We start from the raw sequence: 21696 nt of genomic DNA, 5'->3' as shown, positions 1-21696 counted from the left end.
AAAATAATGGTGTTACAAAAAAGGTCCAGTTGCCAAGACCACAAATAAAATTCCATCTAGACACCATTGCCATAGAGCACACAAAAAACCATACATACCTCTGCCTAAACATCAGTGCCACAGGTAAATTCCACAAAGCTGTGAACGATCTGAGAGACAAGGCAAGAAGGGTATTCTATGCCATCAAAAGGAACATAAAATTTGACATACCAATAGGATCTGGCTAAAAATACTAAAATCAGTTATAGAACCCATTGCCCTTTACGGTTGTGAGGTCTGGGGTCCGCTCACCAGACAAGAATTCACAAAATGGGACAAACACCAGACTGAGACTCTGCAGATTTAGGCCGATACCCGATAATCATCCAAATCCAAAACAGAGCTGTTAAATTCTACAACCATCTAAAAGGAAGTGATTCCCAAACCTTCCATAGCAAAACCATCACCTACAAGACATGATCCTGGAGAAGAGTCGCCTTAAGCCAGCTGGTTCTGGGGCTCTGTTCACAAACACAAACAGACCCCACAGAGCCCCAGGACAGCAACACAATTAGAACCAACCATTTCATGGGAAACAAAAAGATTAATACTTGACACATTGGTAAGAATTTACAAAAAAACAGAGCGAACTAGAATGCTATTTGTCCCTAAAAAGAGTACACAGTGGTAGAATACCGGAACACTGTGACTGACCCAAAATCAAGGAAAGCTTTGACTATGTACAGACTCAGTGAGCATGGCCTTGCTATTGCGAGAGGCCACCGTGGGCAGACCTGGCGCTCAAGAGAAGACAGGCTATGTGCACACTGCCCACAAAATGAGGTGGAAACTGAGCTGCACTTCCTAACCTCCTGCCAATTGTATGACCATATTAAAGACACATATTTCCCTCAGATTACACAGACCCACAAAGAATTCAAAAACAATCCAATTTTGACAAAGTCACATATTTATTGGGTGAAGTACCACAGTGTGCCATTACAGCAGCAAGATGTGTGACCTGTTGCCACAAAAAAGGGCAACCAGTAAAGAACAAACACCATTGTAAATCCAACCTATATTTACAGTATGTTTATTTATTTTCCCTTTTGTACTTGAACTATTTGCACATCGTTACAACACTGTATATCGACATAATATTACATTTGAAATGTCTTCATTCTTTTGGAATGTTTACTGTTAATTTCTTATTGTTATTTCACTTTGGTTTATTATCTAGTTCTCTTGCTTTGGCAATGTAAACATATGTTTCCCATGCCAATAAAGCACTTAAATAGAAATTTAATTGAGAGAGAAGAGCGAGAGAGATAGAACAGCCAAGGTACATTCATGTTGATGAATGAGAGGTTAAAGATGTACAGAGATAAAGAGGAATGGGTAAGTAAGGAGTGTGTTGTAAAGGGTTAATTGACATGACCCCACCACCCTGATCCCCCTCTCTCCTACCTGGGGTCCTGTGATGCCGATGAAGCCCTGTGGCCCAGGAGGACCAGGAGGACCTGGTTGTCCCGGAGCCCCCTGGAACACACACACACACACACACACATACACACACACACACACACACACACACACACACACACACACACACACACACACACACACACACACACACACACACACACACACACACACACACACACTGAGCGAACCACACAGCATTGACAGGCACCATTCGTAGCCTAATTGTTCCAACAACAAACGCATACTCAGTTGACATTCAGTCAATATGACACAAGAAAAAACCAAGAGGCAGACATGGCTAGTAGATGACATAGAGATCAGACCTGCCACGTGTTTCCTCCCATAGTTCCTGGTGCTCCCTGCAAGGCAAGAGTCGTCAAATTCAGAGCACATCATCAGCAGATCATATGTGTTCAAAACAAACACTGACACCCTGCAGTGAAAAATAATCCTGCAGATGAACTCAAAACCAGTTAAAAGAGAGCTGAGTGTGTGTGTATGTGTGAGTGAGTGTGTCCCCATGCAGAGAGATAACTACCCTGAAGTTGAACTCAAAACAAGTTTAAGATGACCACGTTGTGGCATGTGTGTGTGTACTGTATGCATGGATCTGTGTGTGCATGTTGACCTAGCCATACTCACCGGTCCACCTGTTCCTGCGTATGGAGGGCTGATACAGTTACAGTCTCCAGGTTCACCCTGAAAACACAGACCTCTCATAGATCACACAGAGAAGCTGTGAAATAACCAGTATTCATGGATGCAATGGGAAGACAGACTTCCCCCCCAAAAAATTGACCAACAAAAAAACAAAAAAACAATATATAAAATAAATGTATCTTTCGAAAATCTAAATAATTTATTTTGACTCTCTGTGATTCATCATTCTCCTTCAATTAGCAAGGGGCTGAATGTATCTCACTGGAGAAAGCATCTGAATGAGTGAAACAGAGCCCCTCTGTCTCAGTATGTGTACCCCACCTATCTAATGCTGTTTGGTCAAAAAGAGTATGACATTGTTGCCGCCCATAACATTGAATGCAAGGGAAGCCAGCGAGCATTTGGACTCCCTTGATAAAAAAAAGGTTAAATAATAGCTAAAAAAGGTTCAATAATATCTAATCAGTTGAGCTAAACTGAGTGAGACATTTTGGATTTGTCTTCACATCAACCACATCAAAAGCAAAATATAATTTACGGAAAATAAGTATATTGTTGAATCTCATTGGGTTGTTTCCTCCAGTGGCTAGCCAGCTAGCTAAAATCAGCCCTTTCCTAAATTAGCCACTAGGGATTTGGACTTGGTTTTACCTAATTCTCTGTACTGGCCAATGATTATAACTGTGATTCTGATCCAATCATAAATTCATACATTGTGCCCCTGATCTGAGAGGATGGAAGTTCAGCATGTAGCTAGACGTAGGCTAATGTTAACTAGCTGGCTAATCATGAATGGAAGTTAGGCTAGCGAGCAAGCATTTTAGCAAGGTAGCCTAGCAAAACGAAAACTAAAAGCGTGTACTATATGACAGAGTACTAGACCGTTTTGCCAACATGAAGGAGAGGAGGATGGCATTGGCTTTTCTCTACAAGTAGGGTGAGCCACTTCATATTGAGCTCACGTTGATTGGACTAAATTGTCTTTGGCATCTTTTAGTTGCCACTGTATTAGACTAAACTCAGGTTATTTGATGATGTTGAAGTTGAAATGGTGCTGGACTAGCGGAAACAGCTCCTGTTTTCTAAGCGACTTCTGGTAACTCTCTGTGGTTCTAAATCAATAGTTGTTAAGTATTCTGAAAATGTCGGAAACATTAATAACTTGCTTGAACATGCTATAGGTCATGTAACTGTTTGTTAGAGGCCATATGTTTTGTGGACTTCACAGAACAGACGCTGCTCTCCAGTTTTGTGATGAAACAAAGTTGACGTGGAATTTATTCTGCTACTGTGTCTTCTTATTCATATTTCAATAATCCTAGTCCTGTTCAGTTGGTCTGATGGTAGCTCTAATTAATAATCGTAGTCCTGTTCAGTTGGTCTGATGGTAGCTCTAATTAATAATCCTAGTCCTGTTCAGTTGGTCTGATGGTAGCACTAATTAATAATCCTAGTCCTGTTCAGTTGGTCTGATGGTAGCACTAATTAATAATCGTAGTCCTGTTCAGTTGGTCTGATGGTAGCACTAATTAATAATCCTAGTTCTGTTCAGTTGGGCTGATGGTAGCACTAATTAATAATCCTAGTCCTGTTCAGTTGGTCTGATGGTAGCACTAATTAATAATCCTGGTCCTGTTCAGTTGTTCTGATGGTAGCACTAATTAATAATCCTAGTCCTGTTCTTAAAACTCCTGTACTTCCCTTGTCTATTTGGATCCCACACACTTGTCACCTCCTCTGCTACTCTGTCTGTGCCTTGAGGGTGTGTGTGTGTGTGTGTGTTTGTGTGCGTGTAAGCATCTGCCTATGTCTGTGTGTGTGTGTGTGTGTGTGTGTGTGTGTGTGCTGGTGAAGCATCCCCAGTGATTACCATCTGTTACCCCTGCCTCCAAACCTCTTAATCTTCAGAAATGCTAGGTTTACCTTGTCCCCCTTGGCTCCGTTAGTTCCCTGCAAGACAGAACACACACACACACACACACACACACACACACACACACACACACACACACACACACACACACACACACACACACACACACACACACACACACACACACACACACACACAGAGTTAGTGTGGCCTTGTCATTGCAGACGATAAAGCTTGCAAGGAAAGTAGTCAGGAGCAGAGAGGGGCGACAGGAGACACTATGGCTCTGTTATGGATTGAGGCGGCTTTCATTAGCTATTAGACTAAATATAATCATCTTTAAACTTTAAACCACTGACTCTGAGTCTGTAGAAACTAGTGATCTTAGCTCACACACTATTACACAGTACTATGAAAGGTATACAATTCACACCGACTACACAATTCCAATACTATGTGACTGTGTTGTGTTTTCAATGTGACGCCACTCACATCTCTTCCATCAGCTCCTGGGATTCCATTGGATCCACCTTTGCCGTCTTTACCCTGGGTTGGGAATGGGATAAGTATGGAGGCAGCAATCACTCAATGGCTTTGACTAGAGTTAATACACATATGCACACACACACACACACACACACACACACACACACACACACACACACACAAATCTCTTACCTGGGGTCCTGTAACACCTACACCCATGGGCCCCTGTGGCCCTGGAGGCCCATCCTCTCCTTTAGGACCCTGTGAAAAGCAAATACATACACACAAGAATGAGAACTTTGTGGCTGTGTGTGTGTGTGTGTGTGTTTATGTGTTGATGCACGTATAATGTATGTGTGTGTGTGTGTGTGTGTGTGTGTGTGTGTGTGTGTGTGTGTGTGTGCGTGTGTGTACCATGTCCCCAGCAGGCCCAACTGGTCCAGTAAGTCCTCTAATTCCCTGAGGACCCTGTAGAGGAGCAGCATGATGCAAATTAACATGATAGAAGGAGACTACAGAGACCATTATACAGTACATACTAGAGGCAATCATATTTAATATGTATTTCATCATTATTTCATCTAATATTTTTTGGACTTACTGCCACCCCTGGTAGGCCTCTGGGTCCTTCTGCTCCCTGAAAATAGGAGAGAGAGAGAGCAAGAGAGCGAGAGAAAGGTTTAAAGAGATGGGTGGTGAGTTGAGGTTAGAGACAAACAGATGATTCATCAACAGTAGAACAATGGCTGAACCTTCATGAACAAGTCTGGATATTGTCTTCCTCATTCCATCTCTCATTCCCATCACACATGCTCTCGTTGCTTCGTGTGTATGTGTCTCGTGTGTGCGCGTGAGTTTGTGTGTGTGTTTGTACACAAACCTGCATGTGTGTGTATACAGTATATCTGTCTACCTATACACTTGAGGAATGTTAGCATGTTGATGCAGACTGTGAGCATGTTGATCCTGAAGGAATGTTAGCATGTTGATTCAGAAGAAATGTTAACATGTTGATGCAGACTGTTAGCATGTTGATCCTGAAGTAATGTTAACACGTTGTCCCAGAAGGAATGTTAACATGTCGACCCAGAAGGAATGTTAACACGTTGACCCAGAAGGAATGTTAGAATGTTGACCCAGAAGGAATGTTAACATGTTGACCCAGAAGGAATGTTAGAATGTTGATCCAGAAGGAATGTTAGAATGTTGACCCAGAAGGAATGTTAGAATGTTGCCCCAGAAAGAATGTTAGAATGTTGATCCAGAAGGAATGTTAACATGTTGATCCAGAAGGAATGTTAGCATGTTGATCCAGAAGGAATGTTAGAATGTTGATCCAGAAGGAATGTTGATACAAATGATGTGGAAACAACATTTATTCAACCAGCCCAGTGGATATGTGGGTAATAAAAACAAATGAAGTATGGGAAAGCTTCAGAAAAACAGCACCAAAAATGTATTTTGAGGTGAGCAATCTCTTCAATGTTTACGAGTCAAACTCATTCCACGTTGGGTCGAGTGTCTGCGGATTTTCGCTTCTCCCTTGTCCTTGATTGATTAATTCTTTGGACACTGTGTTAACTAACCTCCAAACGAGCTTCAATGCCATACAACTCTCCTTCCGTGGCCTCCAACTGCTCTTAAACCCTAGTGAAACTAAATGCATGCTTTTCAACCGTTCGCTGCCCGCACCTGCCCGCCCGACTAGCATCACTACTCTGTACGGTTCTGACTTACAATATGTGGACACTACAAATACCTAGGTGTCTGGCTAGACTGTAAACTCTCCTTCCAGACTTATATTAAACATCTCCAATCCAAAATTACATCTAGAATCGGCTTCCTATTTCGCAACAAAGCCTCCTTCACTCACGCCGCCAAACATACCCTCGTAAAACTGACTATCCTACCGATCCTCGACTTCGGCGATGTCATTTACAAAATAGCTTCCAATACTCTACTCAGCAAACTGGATGCAGTCTATCAGAGTGCCATCCGTTTTGTCACCAAAACCCCTTATACCACCCACCACTGCGACCTCTATGCTCTAGTCGGCTGGCCCTCGCTACATATTCGTTGCCAGACCCACTGGCTCCAGGTCATGTTTATGCTAGGTAAAGTTCCGCCTTATCTCAGCTCACTGGTCACGATAACAACACCCACCTGTAGCACGAGCTCCAGCAGGTATATCTCACTGGTCATCCCCAAAGCCAACAACTTTGGCTGCCCTTCCTCCCAGTTCTCAACTGCCAGTGACTGGAACGAATTGCAAAAATCGCTGAAGCTGGAGACTTTTATTTCCCTCACTAACTTTAAACATCAGCTATCTGAGCAGCTAACCGATCGCTGCAGCTGTACAGAGTCCATCTGTAAATAGCCCACCCAATCTACCTATCTCATCCCCATATTGTTTTTATTTACTTTTCTGCTCTTTTGCACACCAGTATTTCTACTTGCACATCACCATCTGCTCATCTATGACTCCAGTGTTATTGATAAATTGTAATTACTCCACTACTCTGGCCAAATTATTGTCTACCTCCTCACGCCATTAGCACACACTGTATATAGACTTTATTTTTTTCTATTGTGTTATTGACTGTACGCTTGTTTATTCCATGTGTAACTCTGTGTTGTTGTTTGTGTCACACTGCTTTGCTTTATCTTGGCCAGGTCGCAGTTGTAAATGAGAACTTGTTCTCAACTAGCCTACCTGGTTAAATAAAGGTGAAATAAAAAATAAATAAAAATAACGTCACTGATTAGTAAAGAACTCCCCTCACCTGGTTATCTAGGTCTTAATTGAAAGGAAAACCCCAAAACCATTAACCACTAGGCCCTCCATGGAATGAGTTAGACACACCTGACCTAGATGTTAAAAAAAATGTCTTACCTGAGGGCCTGGGATGCCCACCCCTTCAACTCCTGGGTCACCCTACAGGGAGCAGCACAGACACACACACTGAGTCAGCACAGACACACACACTGAATCAGCACAGCCACACACACTGAGTCAGCACAGCCACACACACTGAGTCAGCACAGACACACACACTGAGTCAGCACAGACACACACACACACACACACAGTGAGTCAGCACAGACACACACACACACACACACACACACACACTGAGTCAGCACAGCCACACATACTGAGTCAGCACAGCCACACATACTGAGTCAGCACAGATACACACACTGAGTCAGCACAGACACACACACTGAGTCAGCACAGACACACACACACACACACACAGTGAGTCAGCACAGACACACACACACACACGCACACACACACACACACACACACACACACACACACACACACACTGAGTCAGCACAGCCACACATACTGAGTCAGCACAGATACACACACTGAGTCAGCACAGACACACACACTGAGTCAGCACAGACACACACACTGAGTCAGCACAGACACACACACTGAGTCAGCCACAAGTGAAATTCACACCAACCCTTGTACGTGTGCATGGCAAATGATCATACTGTACCTGGCTTCCTTTTGGTCCTATAGGCCCTTGGACACCGGGAAGACCTGGTTTGCCCTGGTAAATGGAGAGATAGAAAGACAAGATAGAGAAGACAAATAAAGAGTGTGTCACAAGTTTGGACCCACTCAGCACTCATTAAAGTTTTTATTCTATTTTTGTATTCTATTTTCTACATTGTAGAATAATAGTGAAGAAATAAAAACTATTAACCTCTTCAACCTATGGGGGCGCTATGTCATTATTGGATGAAAAAACGTGCCCGTTTTAAGCACAATATTTTGTCACGAAAAGATGTTCGACTATGCATATAATTGCCAGCTTTGGAAAGAAAACACTGACGTTTTCAAAACTGCAAAGATATTATCTGTGAGTGCCCCAGAACTGATCTTACAGATGAAACCAAGATGAAACTTCAAACAGGAAATGAGCAGGATTTTTGAAGCTCTGTTTTACTATCGTCTCCTTATATGGCTGTGAATATGCTGTGAACGAACTTATGCGCTCTGCCGTTCGTCCAAGATGTCTGCAGCATTGTGACGTATTTGTAGGCATATCATTGGAAGATTGGCCATAAGAGACTACATTTGCCAGGGGGCCGTCCAGTGTCCTTTGTCTAAATTGGTGCGTAATTCTTAGTGGCAACCATTTTACCATGCGATACAGACGGAGAAGCACACTTCCAGGAACGATACATCATTGAAGAGATATGTAGAAAAACACCTTGAGGATTGATTCTAAACAACGTTTGCCATGTTTCAGTCGATATTATGGAGTTATTTTGGAAAAAGTTTGGCGTTTTTATAACTGAATTTTCGTTTTTTTTTTTGGTAGCCAAACATGACGCAGAAAACGGACCGATTTCTCTGCACAAATAATCTTTCAGGAAAACGGAACATTTGCTATCTAACTGAGAGTCTCCTCATTGAAAACATCCGAAGTTCTTCAAAGGTAAATGATTTATTGAATGTTTTTGCTGGTTTTTGTGAAAATGTTGCCTGGTGATGCTAACGCTAAATGCTAATGCTAAATGCTAACGCTAAATGCCAAATGCTAGTTTTGCTATGGTAGAGAAGCATATTTTTGAAAATCTGAGATGACAGTGTTGTTAACAAAAGGCTAAGCTTGAGAGCAAATAGATTTATTTCATTTCATTTGCGATTTTCATGAATAGTTAACGTTGCGTTATGCTAATGAGCTTGCGGATAGATTTACACAATCCTGGATACAGGTTTCTTTCGTAGCTAAACGTGACGCAGAAAACGGAGCGATTTGTCCTAAACAAATAATCTTTTTGTAAAAACTGAACATTTGCTATCTAACTGAGAGTCTCATTGAAAACACCTGAAGTTCTTCAAAGGTAAATGATTTTATTTGAATGTTTTTCTGGTTTTTGTGAAAATGTTGCTTGCTGAATGTCAGGCATAATACTATGCTAGGCTATCAATAGTGTTACACAAATGCTTGTTTTGCAATGGTTGAGAAGCATATTTTTGAAAATCTGAGATGACAGTGTTGTTAACAAAAGGCTAAGCTTGAGAGCAAATAGATTTATTTCATTTCATTTGCGATTTTCATGAATAGTTAACGTTGCGTTATGCTAATGAGCTTACGGATAGATTTACACAATCCTGGATACAGGTTTCTTTCGTAGCTAAACATGACGCAGAAAACGGAGCGATTTGTCCTAAACAAATAATATTTTTGTAAAAACTGAACATTTGCCATCTAACTGAGAGTCTCCTCATTGAAAACATCTGTTCTTCAAAGGTAAATGATTTTATTTGAATGTTTTTCTGGTTTTTGTGAAAATGTTGCCTGCTGAATGCTAACGCTAAATGCTACGCTAAATGCTACGCTAGCTATCAATAGTGTTACACAAATGCTTGTTTTGCAATGGTTGAGAAGCATATTTTGAAAATCTGAGATGACAGTGTTGTTAACAAAAATCTAAGCTTGAAAGCTAGCATATTGATTTAATTTCATTTGCGATTTTCATGAATAGTTAAAGTGTTAAACATCAAAATATATTTTATATTTGAGATTCTTCAAAGTACCCACTCTTGCCTTGATGACAGCTTTGCACACTCTTGGCATTCTCTCAACCAGCTTCATGAGGTAGTCACCTGGAATGCATTTAAATTAACTTCTTGGTGACAGAAGCTTGGATGAATAAGGTGCCCAGACTCTGTCCCAATATATGCATATTATTAGTATAATTGGATAGAAAACTGAAGTTTCTATAACTGTTTGAATGAAGTCTGTGAGTATAACAGAACTCATATGGCAGGCGAAAACCTCAGACAAATCCAACCAGGTAGTGGGAAATCTGAGGTTTGTAGTTTTTCCAACACTTTGCCATTCCAATATACAGTGTAAATTGGGTCATATTGCACTTCCTAAGGCTTTCACTAGATGTCAACAGTCTTTAGAACTTGGTTTGAGGCTTCTACTGTGAAGTGTGGGTGAATGAGAGGGGATTGAGCCAGGTGTCTGGCAGAGTGCCACAGGCTTGTGACGCGCGGTCATGAGAGAATTAGCTCTCGTTCCATTGCTTTTCTACAGACATAGGAAATCTCCGGTTGGAACATTATTGAAGATGTATGATAAAACATCCTAAAGATTGATTCTATACTTAGTTTGACAGGTTTCTACGGGCAGAACTGTAGCGGAACATTTTGAACTTTTCGTCCGACGTTCGGCTGGACCTGAACGCGCTTTGTTGTCTGAACGCTGTACTCAAGATTATTGCATGGTTTACTTTTTCCGTCAAGCTTTTTTGAAATCAGACACAGCGGTTGCATTAAGGAGAAGTATATCTCTAATTCCATGTATAACACTTGTATTTTCATCAACATTTATGATGAGTATTTCTGTAAATTGATGTGGCTCTCTGCAGAGTCACAGCATGTTTTAGAACTATGGACGTAACGCACTAATGTAAAATGAGATTTGTTTATATAAATATGCACTTTATCGAACAAAACATACATGTATTGGGTAACATGAAGTCCTATGAGTGTCATCTGATGAAGATCATCAAAGGTTAGTGATAAATTTGATCTCTATTTGTGCTTTTTGTGACTCCTCTCTTTGGCTGGAAAAATGACTGTGTTTTTCTGTGACTTGGTGGTAACCAAACATAATCGTTTGTGGTGCTTTCACTGTAAAGCCTTTTTAAAATCAGACACTGTGGCTGATACAAATACTTGTATGCTTGAGGAATTTTAATTATGAGATTTTTGTTGTTTTGAATTTGGCGCCCTGCACTTTCACTGGCTGTTGGCGAGGTGGGATGCTACCGTCCTGAATATCCAAGAGAGGTTTTAACAGGTATGCCCTGTTAGAAGTTAATTTGTGGAATTTCTTTCCTTCTTAATGCGTTTGAGCCAATCAGTTGTATTGTGACAAGGTAGGGGTGGTATACAGAAGATAGCCCTATTTGGTAAAATACCAAGTCCATATTATAGCAAGAACAGCTCAAATAAGCAAAGAGAAACGACAGTGCATTATTACTTTAGGACATGAATGTCAGTCAATCCGGAAGATTTCAAGAACTTTGAAGGTTTCTTCAAGTGCAGTCGCAAAAACCATCAAGTGCAATGATGAAACTGGCTCTCATGAGGACTGCCACAGGAAAGGAAGACCCAGAGTTACTGTACCTATGCTGCAGAGGACAAGTTCATTAGAATGAACTGCACCTCAGATTGCAGCCAAAATAAATGCTTCACAGAGTATAAGTAACAGACACATCTCGACATCAACTGTTCAGACTGCATGAATGAGGTCATCATGGTTGAATTGATGCAAAGAAACCACTGCTAAAGGACACCAATAATAAGAAGAGACTTGATTGGGCCAAGAAACATGAGCAATAGACATTAGACTGGTGGACATCTGTTCTTTGGTCTGATGAATCCAAATGTAAGATTTTTGCTTCCAACCACGTCTTGTGAGACGCAGAGTAGGTGAATGGATGATCTCGGATGATTCTGCATGTGTGGTTTCCACCGTGAAGCATGGAGGAGGAGGTGTGATGGTGCTTTGCTGGTGACACTGTCAGTGATTTATTTATAATTCAAGGCACAGTTAACCAGCATGGCTACCATAGCATTCTGCAGCAATACGCCATCCCGTCTGGTTTGCGCTTAGTGGGACTATCATTTGTTTTTCAACAGGACAATGACCCAACACACCTCCAGGGTGTGTAAGGGCTATTTGACCAAGAAGGAGAGTGATGGAGTGCTGCATCAGAGTGAATGAAAAGCAGCCAACAAGTGCTCAGCATATGTGGGAACTCCTTCAAGACTGTTGGAAAAGCATTCCAGGTGAAGCTGGTTGAGAGAATGCCAAGTGTGTGCAAAGCTGTCATCAAGGCAAAGGGTGTTAGTTTGAAGAATCTCAAATATAAAATATATTTTGATTGTTTAACACTTTTTTGGTTACCACATGATTCCATATGTGTTATTTCATAGTGTTGATGTCTTCACTATAATTCTACAATGTAGAAAAAAAATAAGAAAAACCCTTGAATGAGAAGAGATGTCCAAACATTTCACTGGTACTGTATGTGTAGAGCTAAAACAGTCCATCTCAAAGGTCAGTCATGCTGCAGACTTACATGTTTCCCTGCTTTCCCCTCTCCTGGGGGTCCCGGGTTGCCCCTCTCTCCCTTGGCTCCCTGCACCCCTCCTACACCCATCTGCCGTCCAGAGACAGGCGCACAGCTCTCACACGCATCTCCCTGTTGATAGATACAACACAACAACAGTCAACAAGAGAGAGAACAGTCTGGGTGAGTTGGTTACATTATATAGTTAGACAGGCAGACAGACAGACTATAGATAGACGCAACGTCAGAACAAGAACTGTTCGGAGGAGGAATAATGGTAAGGGGCTGTTTTTCATGGTTCGGGCTAGGTCCCTTAGTTCCAGTGAAGGGACATTTTAATGCTACAGCATACAATGACATTCTAGACAATTCTGAGCTTCCAACGTTTTGGCAACAGTTTGGGGAAGGCCCTTTCCTGTTTCAGCATGGCAATACCCCCGTGCACAAAGCGAGGGCCATACCGAAATGGTTTGTCGAGATTGGTGTGGAAGAACTTGACTGGCCTGCATAGAGCTCTGACCTTAACCGCATCGAACACCTTTGGGATGAATTGGAACGCCGACTGCGAGCCAGGCCTAATCGCCCAACACCAGTGCCCGACCTCACTAATGCTCTTGTGGCTGAATGGAAGTAAGTCCCCGCAGCAATGTTCCAACATCTAGTGAAAAGCCTTCCCAGAAGAGTGGAGGCTGTTATAGCAGCAAAGGGGGACCAACTCCATATTAATACCCATGATTTTGGAATGAGATGTTTGACGGTCATGTAGCGTAGATAGATATATATTTAATTAGTTCTTTAGTTAGATAGATAGTTTGATTGTTAGTTAGATAGTTAGATTGTTAAATAGTTAGTTAGTTCAGCTGCTATACATGGTGTTGAAGATAGTTTATTTAATTAACAGCCTTTTATAGCATCATCTTTAATAAGCTTATGCAATCTTATATTCACAATCTATATAGGCATAAGGATACGTTATAAGATAGATATCTTGGACAGATAAGGGAGATGGACGGATAAACAGCCAGAAAGCCAGCCAACTAACCATCCAGATAGTCAGGCTGACTCATTGATTGGTTGGTTGGGTGTTCCATACCTTCTCTCCCTTCAGTCCAGTTAGTCCATCCCGACCAGGCTCTCCAGGCAGGCCCTGGGTTCCATGGGTGCCGGCTAATCCTTGGTCTCCCTGCTCACCCTGGTCGCCCTAGCAACAGAGACATATTCATTTGATCAACAATAGGGATCTGGTCTGTGACTCGTACTTGAACATTCATAAATAAAGATAATATAACTATAGTCCAAAAATCATTCAAGCCATGTCTATGAATGAAGACTAATTATCAATAGGCTTAATCTGGGTTTGTGATACCAGATTCGTCAATTGTATTTTAACTGCCAGTCTTAGCTCAGTTAAAATCAGTGCGTGCTACAGATTCAAGGTAATTTAAGGTGGTCCGACTGACTCCTCAGAGGTCCTACATTTTTTTAAGGTGGGCTAATTTTCCAGCGGACTTCCCAGTTTATAGGGACTACGGTTATTTAAATTGGACCAAGCCCTCCGGGGACCTAAAGTTAATTTAAGATGGACTCATTTGCGGATGGGACCGGAGGCTTTTCTAGTTTTTCCTAATGACATTTCCTGGTTTAAGGTGGTCTGAGGACCCCAGAGGCACGAGTTAATCTAATGTAGTCGGATTTCTCTGCAGTCGTTTTAGGGGTATCTGCTCATTTAAGGAGGACTAAAGTACCTGGAGATATTAGATGATTTAAGGCGGTCTAGTCTGCTTGTTCCCTGGGGCAACAGGCTACATTCAAAATAGACTAATTTCCCTGGGTTATTCAATGTCTTATTTAGGCGGACTGATTTTCCTGTGGACATTATGTTAACTAAGGTACTGAGTTCCCTAGGGACATAATTTAAGTCACTGTGATTGGATTTCTCTGCAGGCAATAAGGCTATTTAAGGTGGACTGAATTCCCCAGAGGCTTTGTCACATATCTTGGCACTAGCTGAGAATGACTACATTACTGTCCCTTCGCATCTTTCAATTCTATTCAGAGACTTTTACAAAGAAAAACCTGTAATGAAGAATTTACCTTCTCTCCCCTTAGACCATCACGACCTGGCACACCCTGTACAAGGAGACAGGAAAAGACAGAGATTTAGAGTCATACGCACCTATAAGATTATGCATGCGCAGGCACGCACGCACACACACACACCTGTGCAAGCCTCTACCCATTCAGATACAAACCCGTTGACACAGCGCTAACCACCGAGGCCCATGTAATTAAGCTGTGAGACACAGTATCTTACAATTTCATTGAGATTCATAGCTCACCTTGGCGTATCCTGTGGTAGGTGGGGGATTACCTGCATATGTCACGACTTTGCCAATATTTAAGTTGCAGACATACAGTGATCTAAGGTCAGTTTGGTGTTTTTAGTGGCATGTGTATGTTGTTGGCTTAGTCATGTTAAACAAGCATGGTCAAAGTAATGCAAACCAGGTCGACAAAGTAGGCAGAGTCCTCATAGCCCTCTTCTCTCCAGGTAGAGGGGTCTCACCTGTTTGCCGTCGGTGCCCTCTCCTGCAGGCCCGGCGGGCCCTGGAGGGCCAGTTTCACCCGCTAGCACCTTGACGGAAGACGTCCCACTGCCCACCTCAGAGGGGGAAGACTGGCACACCCCACACGACGCACCCTGGGGTAGAGGGGAGAAACACTGGCTTAGGACTGTTGGCAAAAGAAACACACACACACACACATACAAACGTATAGACATACTTTCATGTGTAAAGATGTATGCACACAAACTAACACACACTTCACCTTCTCTCCTTTAGGGCCTGCAGTTCCTAGACCAGGAATCCCTGGATCTCCCTGTCAAAAGAATCACATACCAAAACACAACACATCAAACCAAAACATAACATAACACATCATACCAAAACACAACATAACATATCATACCAAAACACAACATAATATAACACATCATACCAAAACATAACATAACACATCATACCAAAACACAACATAACATACCAAAACACAACATAACACATCATACCAAAACACAACATAACACATCATACCAAAACACAACATAATATAACATATCATACCAAAACACAACATAACATACCAAAACACAACATAACACATCATACCAAAACACAACATAATATAACACATCATACCAAAACACAACATAACATAACACATCATACCAATACACAACATAACATAACACATCATACCAACACACAACATAACATAACACATCATACCAAAACACAACATAACATAACACATCATACCAAAACACAACATAACATACCAAAACACAACATAACACATCATACCAAAACACAACATAATATAACATATCATACCAAAACACAACATAACATACCAAAACACAACATAATATAACATATCATACCAAAACACAACATAACACAACATAATATAACACATCATACCAAAACACAACATAACATAACACATCATGCCAATACACAACATAACACATCATACCAAAACACAACATAATATAACATATCATACCAAAACACAACATAACACATCATACCAAAACACAACATAATACATCATACCAAAACACAACATAACATATCATACCAAAACACAACATAACACATCATACCAAAACACAACATAACATATCATATCAAAACACAACATAACATGATGACATCACCCAGTATTAGATGTAGTGTTTGTTAGCTCCACCCTCTCACCTGTATCCCCTTCAGTCCATCCTTGCCACTAGGTCCTCTGGGTCCAGTTTTGCCCTATAAGATACATATAATGCCTTCAGAAACTATTCACAACCCTTAACTTTTCCACATTTTCTTGTGTTACAACCTGAATTTAAAATGGATTAAATTGAGATTTTGTGTCACTGGCCTACACACAATAACCCATAGTGTCAAAGTGGAATTATGATGTTTAATTTGATTTTTATAAAAAAAAAAAAAAGTTCAAATCTGACAAGTCTTGAGTGAATAAGTACTGAACCCCTTTGTCATGACAAGCCTGAATAAGGTCAGGAGTAAAATTGTGCTTAAAAAGTCACACAATAAGTTGCATAGACTCTGTGTGCAATAATAGTGTTTAACATGATTTTTGAATGACTACCTCATTCATCCTTGCCCTCTAAATACACCTCTGCTGTTTTCAACCAAGATCTCAGCGATCACTGACTCATTGCCTGCATCCGTAATGGGTCAGCGGTCAAACGACCTCCACTCATCACTGTCAAACGCTCCCTGAAACACTTCGGCGAGCAGGCCTTTCTAATCGACCTGGCCGGGGTATCCTGGAAGGATATTGATCTCATCCCGTCAGTAGAGGATGCCTGTTGTTTTTTAAATGCCTTCCTCACCATCTTAAATAAGCATGCCCCTTTCAAGAAATTTAGAACCAGGGACAGATATAGCCCTTGGTTCTCTCCAGACCTGACTGCCCTTAACCAACACAAAAACATCCTATGGCGTTCTGCATTAGAATCGAACAGCCCCCGTGATATGCAACTTTTCAGGGAAGCTAGAAACCAATATACACAGGCAGTTAGAAAAGCCAAGGCTAGCTTCCTGCAACACAAACTCCAAAAGGTTCTGGGACACTGTAATGTCCATGGAGAATAAGAGCACCTCCTGAGGATAGGAAACACTGTCACCACCGATAAAGCCCCTATAATTGAGAATTTCAATAAGCATTTTTCTACGGCTGGCCATGCTTTCCACCTGGCCACCCCTACCCTGGTCAACAGCACTGTATTTCTACTGTATTATTGACTGTATGTTTGTTTTACTCCATGTGTTGTTGTATATGTCGAACTGCTTTGCTTTATCTTAGCCAGGTCGCAATTGTAAATGAGAACTTGTTCTCAACTTGCCTACCTGGTTAAATAAAGGTGAAATAAATAAAATCCTCAGTCAAGCAGTGAATTTCAAACACAGATTCAACCATAAAGACTAGCGAGGTTTTCCAATGACTCACAAAAAAGGGCACCTACGGTATTGGTAGAAAAAAAGCAGACAATTGATATTAATTACACTTAGTTATTAATTACACTTTGGAGGGTGTATCAATACCCTCAGGCACCACAAAAATACAGCTGTCCTTTCTAACTCAGATGCTGGAGAGGAAGGAAACCGCTCAGGGATTTCACCATGAGGACAATGGTGACTTTAACACAGATACAGAGTATAATGGCTGTGATAGGAGAAAACTGAGGATGGATCAACAACATTGTAGTTACCCAACGATACTAACCTAATTGACAGAGTGAAAAGAAGGAAGCCTGTACAGAATATTATTATATATATATTATTTTGTAAAACTGCAAAAAATGTGGCAAAGAAATTAACTTTATGTCCTGAATACAAAGCATTATTTTTGGGGCAAATCCAACACATCACTGAGTACCACTCTTCATATGCGTGGTGGTGACTGTATCATGTTATGGGTATGCTTGTTACTGGCAAGGATTAGGGAGTCTTTCAAAACAATTAACGGAACAGAGGTACTGTAAGCACAGGCAAAATCCTAGAGGAAAACCTGGTTCATTCTCCCAGACATTGGGAGACAAATTCACCTTTCAGCAGGACCATAACCTAAAATACAAGGCCAAATATACACTGGAGTTGATTACCAAGATGTCATTGAAAGTTCCTGAGTGGCCTAGTTACAGTTTTGACTTAAATCGTCTTGAAAATCTATGGAAAGACTTGAAAATGGCTGTCTAGGAATTATGACAGAGCAACTTGACAGAGCTTGGAGAATTCCAAAAAATAATAATGTGCAAATAGGGCATAAAGAATGACTCATAGCTGTAATCGCTGCCAAAGCTGAATTGAACATGTATTGACTCAGGGGGTCGAATACTCTTCTACTGAAGATATATGCATGTTTTTTTAACTTCGTTTTTACAAATGTTAGAATTTGTTTTCTAATTTGACATTACAGAGTATTCTGTGTACATCATTGACAAAAAATGACGATTAAACAATTTGAATCCCACTTTGTAACACAAAAATAAAGGGGTGTGAATACTTTCGTAAGGCATTGTAGTTACAGTGCATTTCATCACTTTGTCTCCAAAGAGCCATACAACAGCCAACTGAACTCATTTTTGCATCTGTAATAAGCCTGAGGAAAGTATTTTATCATAAAATCAGATCCAACAATAATATCACGGGCCTACAAATCCAAGGGTTAAAAACAAAGGTGTCATTGTACGCTGATGATTAATGCTTTCTTTTAAACCAACAATTAGAATCCCTCCACAGCCTCAAAGATGATCTAGATACTTTTTCTAACCTCTCTGGACTACAGTGTAGACATTGTCAATGTTGTAAATGACTATTGTAGCTGGAAACACCTGATTATGTATGGAATATATACATCTTTTTTATTTAACCTTTATTTAACAAGACAAGTTCATTAAGAACAAATTCTTATTTTCAATGATGGTCTAGGAACAGTGGGTTAACTGGCTCGGGGATTTGAACTTGCAACAATTTCGGTTACTAGGCCAACGCTCTAACCACTAGGCTACCCTGTCACCACGAGATCTACATAGGCATACAGAGGCCCATTATCAACAACCACCACTCCTGTGTTCCAATGGCACATTGGGTTAGCTAATCCAAGTTTATAATTTTAAAAGGCTAATTGATCATTAGAAAAACATTTTGCAATTATGTTAGCACAGCTGAAAACTGTTGTTCTGATTAAAGAAGCAATAAAACTGACCTTCTTCAGACTAGTCAAGTATCTGGAGCGTCAACATTTGTGGGTTCGATTACAGGCTCAAAATGGCCAGAACTTTCTTCTGAAACGCGTCAGTCTCCATGGATTCTGGCCTTCTAGGCAGAGTTGCAAAGAAAAAGCCATATCTCAGACTGGCCAATAAAAATAAAAGATTTAGATGGGCAAAAGAACAGAGACACTGGACAGAGGAACTCTGTCTAGAAGGCCAGCATCCTGGAGTTGCCTCTTGACTGTTGACATTGAGACTGGTGTTTTGTAGCTTGTTTTTGGTCACAGATTCAGGAATGGAGAATCCACAAGGAAAGAAATTCTACAAATGTACTTTTAAGAAGGCACACCTGTTAATTGAAATTCATTCCAAGTGACTACTTCATGAAGCTGGTTGAGAGACTGCCAAGAATGTGCAAAGCTCTCATCAAGGCAAAGGGTGGCTACTTTGAAGAATCTCAAATATAAATATATTTAATATATATATTTGTTTAACACTTTTTTGGTTACTACATGATTCCATATTTGATAGTTCATAGTTTTGATGTCTTCACTATTATTCTACAATGTAGAAAATAGTCAAAAATAAACAAAAACCCTTGACTGGTCCTGTATATTTACCCCCAAAATATGGGTTATTGGAAATTATGCAGAGAATTACATTGATGGAAGCCACAACATGTCTGCAATATTATTAAAGCTGATCTACCCCTCCCCCCAAAAAACTACTATGGATATAAAGAATGTTGAAAAAAGTATGCCATAAAGATTCTCTTAACATATGTATAAACTCTCACCGTTTTACCGTCAGCTCCTTTGCCACCAGTGTTACCCTGGAAACAAGAGAAAATGTAATGTCAACAGAACTGGCTTTTAAACTCAATGTTCAGTCTTTTATCTTATGTATAAAATGTATTTTTGGTACGAAGTAACCTCAAACATCCTGAGCCCTATTGAGTTCCCTACTCAGCACTAACCTTCTCTCCTCTCAGCCCTGCCAGGCCACTGACTCCAGGTTCCCCCTGAGCAAGAGTTAACACAAATCACTTCCAGGTTAGAAACAGAACCTGGAACAACACAGAATGCACGCACTAACACGCACGCGCACACATACACACATACACATTCCATTCCAATAAAATACACACTAACCTGTTCTCCCTTCTGTCCCAGCCCAGGTTTTCCTCTCTCTCCTTTGTGTTTCAGGGTTTGTTCCATGGCAACAAGGTTGGCAGCAGGTATTTCACTCAGGGTGGGGCACACAGCACATGCATCACCCTTTTCCCCTTTGACACCATCAGACCCCACCCCTCCCTGCCAAGCATACAGACACATATTATCACAGGGAGACAGGTTAGTGATAACACATACTAATAGGCATGTTTCCTTTGAGGTATAGCGTCTAATGTGGTGTCCCCAACAGATCCGTTATTCAACTATATCCAATGTGGTGTTTCCGAACAGATCAGTTAGTCAGTTTATTATAATGTGGTGTCCCTAACAGATCAGTTAGTCAGTTTATTATAATGTGGTGTCCCCAACAGATCCGTTATTCAACTATATCCAATGTGGCACATCGTGGCTGTAGTACACTATGTTCTACAGCACTTATTCGTCAGCTAACTGAACAATCACTATTTTGGGATGTAAGAACACTTTATATGAACCCAGATGTTAGCTGAGGTATCATCAGTGTCAGAATGTCCCCCCTTTTTAAGGAAAGAAACAGATGGTCAATGTAAACATTGTAGACATTGGAGCCAATTGTGATTTATATTTGTGTTCATGAACCAGCCCACTTGATGAAGAAGGGAGACACTCTTCTATAAATACTATGTTCAGCCAAACACTTGTTGAATTGAATGCTTGTAAAGCACTTTCACCCGAACAGGTCATTATTAAACCCTCTGAATTTCCTTTAAAGTATGTCAATTTTGTTCTATATTTTCAATACCACCCTTTAATTCATTTCTGAAAATCAGCTATATCTAATGTGGTGTCCCTAACAGATCAATTAGTCAACTATATCTAATGTGGTGTCCCTAACATATCAATTAATCAACTATATCCAATGTGGTGTCCCTAACAGATCAGTTAGTCAACTATATCTAATGTTGTGTCCCTAGCAGATCAGTTAGTCAACTACATCTAATGTGGTGTCCCTAACAGATCAGATATTCAACTATTTCCAATGTGGTGTCCCTAAAAGATCAGTTAGTCAACTACATCTAATGTGGTGTCCCTAACAGATCAGTGAATCAACAATATTGAATGTGGTGTCCCTAACAGATCAGTTA

General features: G+C 40.7%; 1 protein-coding gene across 4 annotated transcripts in view; it reads right to left on the bottom strand.

The window, feature by feature from the left end:
- Window positions 1-21696, bottom strand: part of LOC115116344 (collagen alpha-1(XVI) chain-like) — a 260099-nt gene that overhangs the window by 33124 nt on the left and 205279 nt on the right. For all 4 annotated transcript variants that reach the window (XM_065017921.1, XM_029644817.2, XM_029644818.2 and 1 more), the window contains exons 22-40: window positions 20552-20713; window positions 20377-20421; window positions 20197-20232; window positions 16372-16425; window positions 15437-15487; window positions 15174-15308; window positions 14702-14737; window positions 13701-13808; window positions 12617-12739; window positions 7999-8052; window positions 7377-7418; window positions 5085-5120; window positions 4898-4951; window positions 4676-4744; window positions 4490-4543; window positions 4048-4074; window positions 2107-2163; window positions 1788-1823; window positions 1447-1518 (exon numbers count right to left, since the gene is read on the bottom strand). In XM_065017921.1, the coding sequence (XP_064873993.1) occupies window positions 1447-1518; window positions 1788-1823; window positions 2107-2163; window positions 4048-4074; window positions 4490-4543; window positions 4676-4744; window positions 4898-4951; window positions 5085-5120; window positions 7377-7418; window positions 7999-8052; window positions 12617-12739; window positions 13701-13808; window positions 14702-14737; window positions 15174-15308; window positions 15437-15487; window positions 16372-16425; window positions 20197-20232; window positions 20377-20421; window positions 20552-20713 (1251 nt within the window). The remainder of the gene's footprint in view (window positions 1-1446; window positions 1519-1787; window positions 1824-2106; window positions 2164-4047; window positions 4075-4489; window positions 4544-4675; window positions 4745-4897; window positions 4952-5084; window positions 5121-7376; window positions 7419-7998; window positions 8053-12616; window positions 12740-13700; window positions 13809-14701; window positions 14738-15173; window positions 15309-15436; window positions 15488-16371; window positions 16426-20196; window positions 20233-20376; window positions 20422-20551; window positions 20714-21696) is intronic.

Source organism: Oncorhynchus nerka, linkage group LG4 (assembly GCF_034236695.1).
Source record: "Oncorhynchus nerka isolate Pitt River linkage group LG4, Oner_Uvic_2.0, whole genome shotgun sequence".
Lineage (NCBI taxonomy): Eukaryota > Metazoa > Chordata > Actinopteri > Salmoniformes > Salmonidae > Oncorhynchus > Oncorhynchus nerka.
The sequence above is the reverse complement of the archived record's forward strand: the minus strand, read 5'-3'. Positions and strand labels throughout refer to the sequence as shown.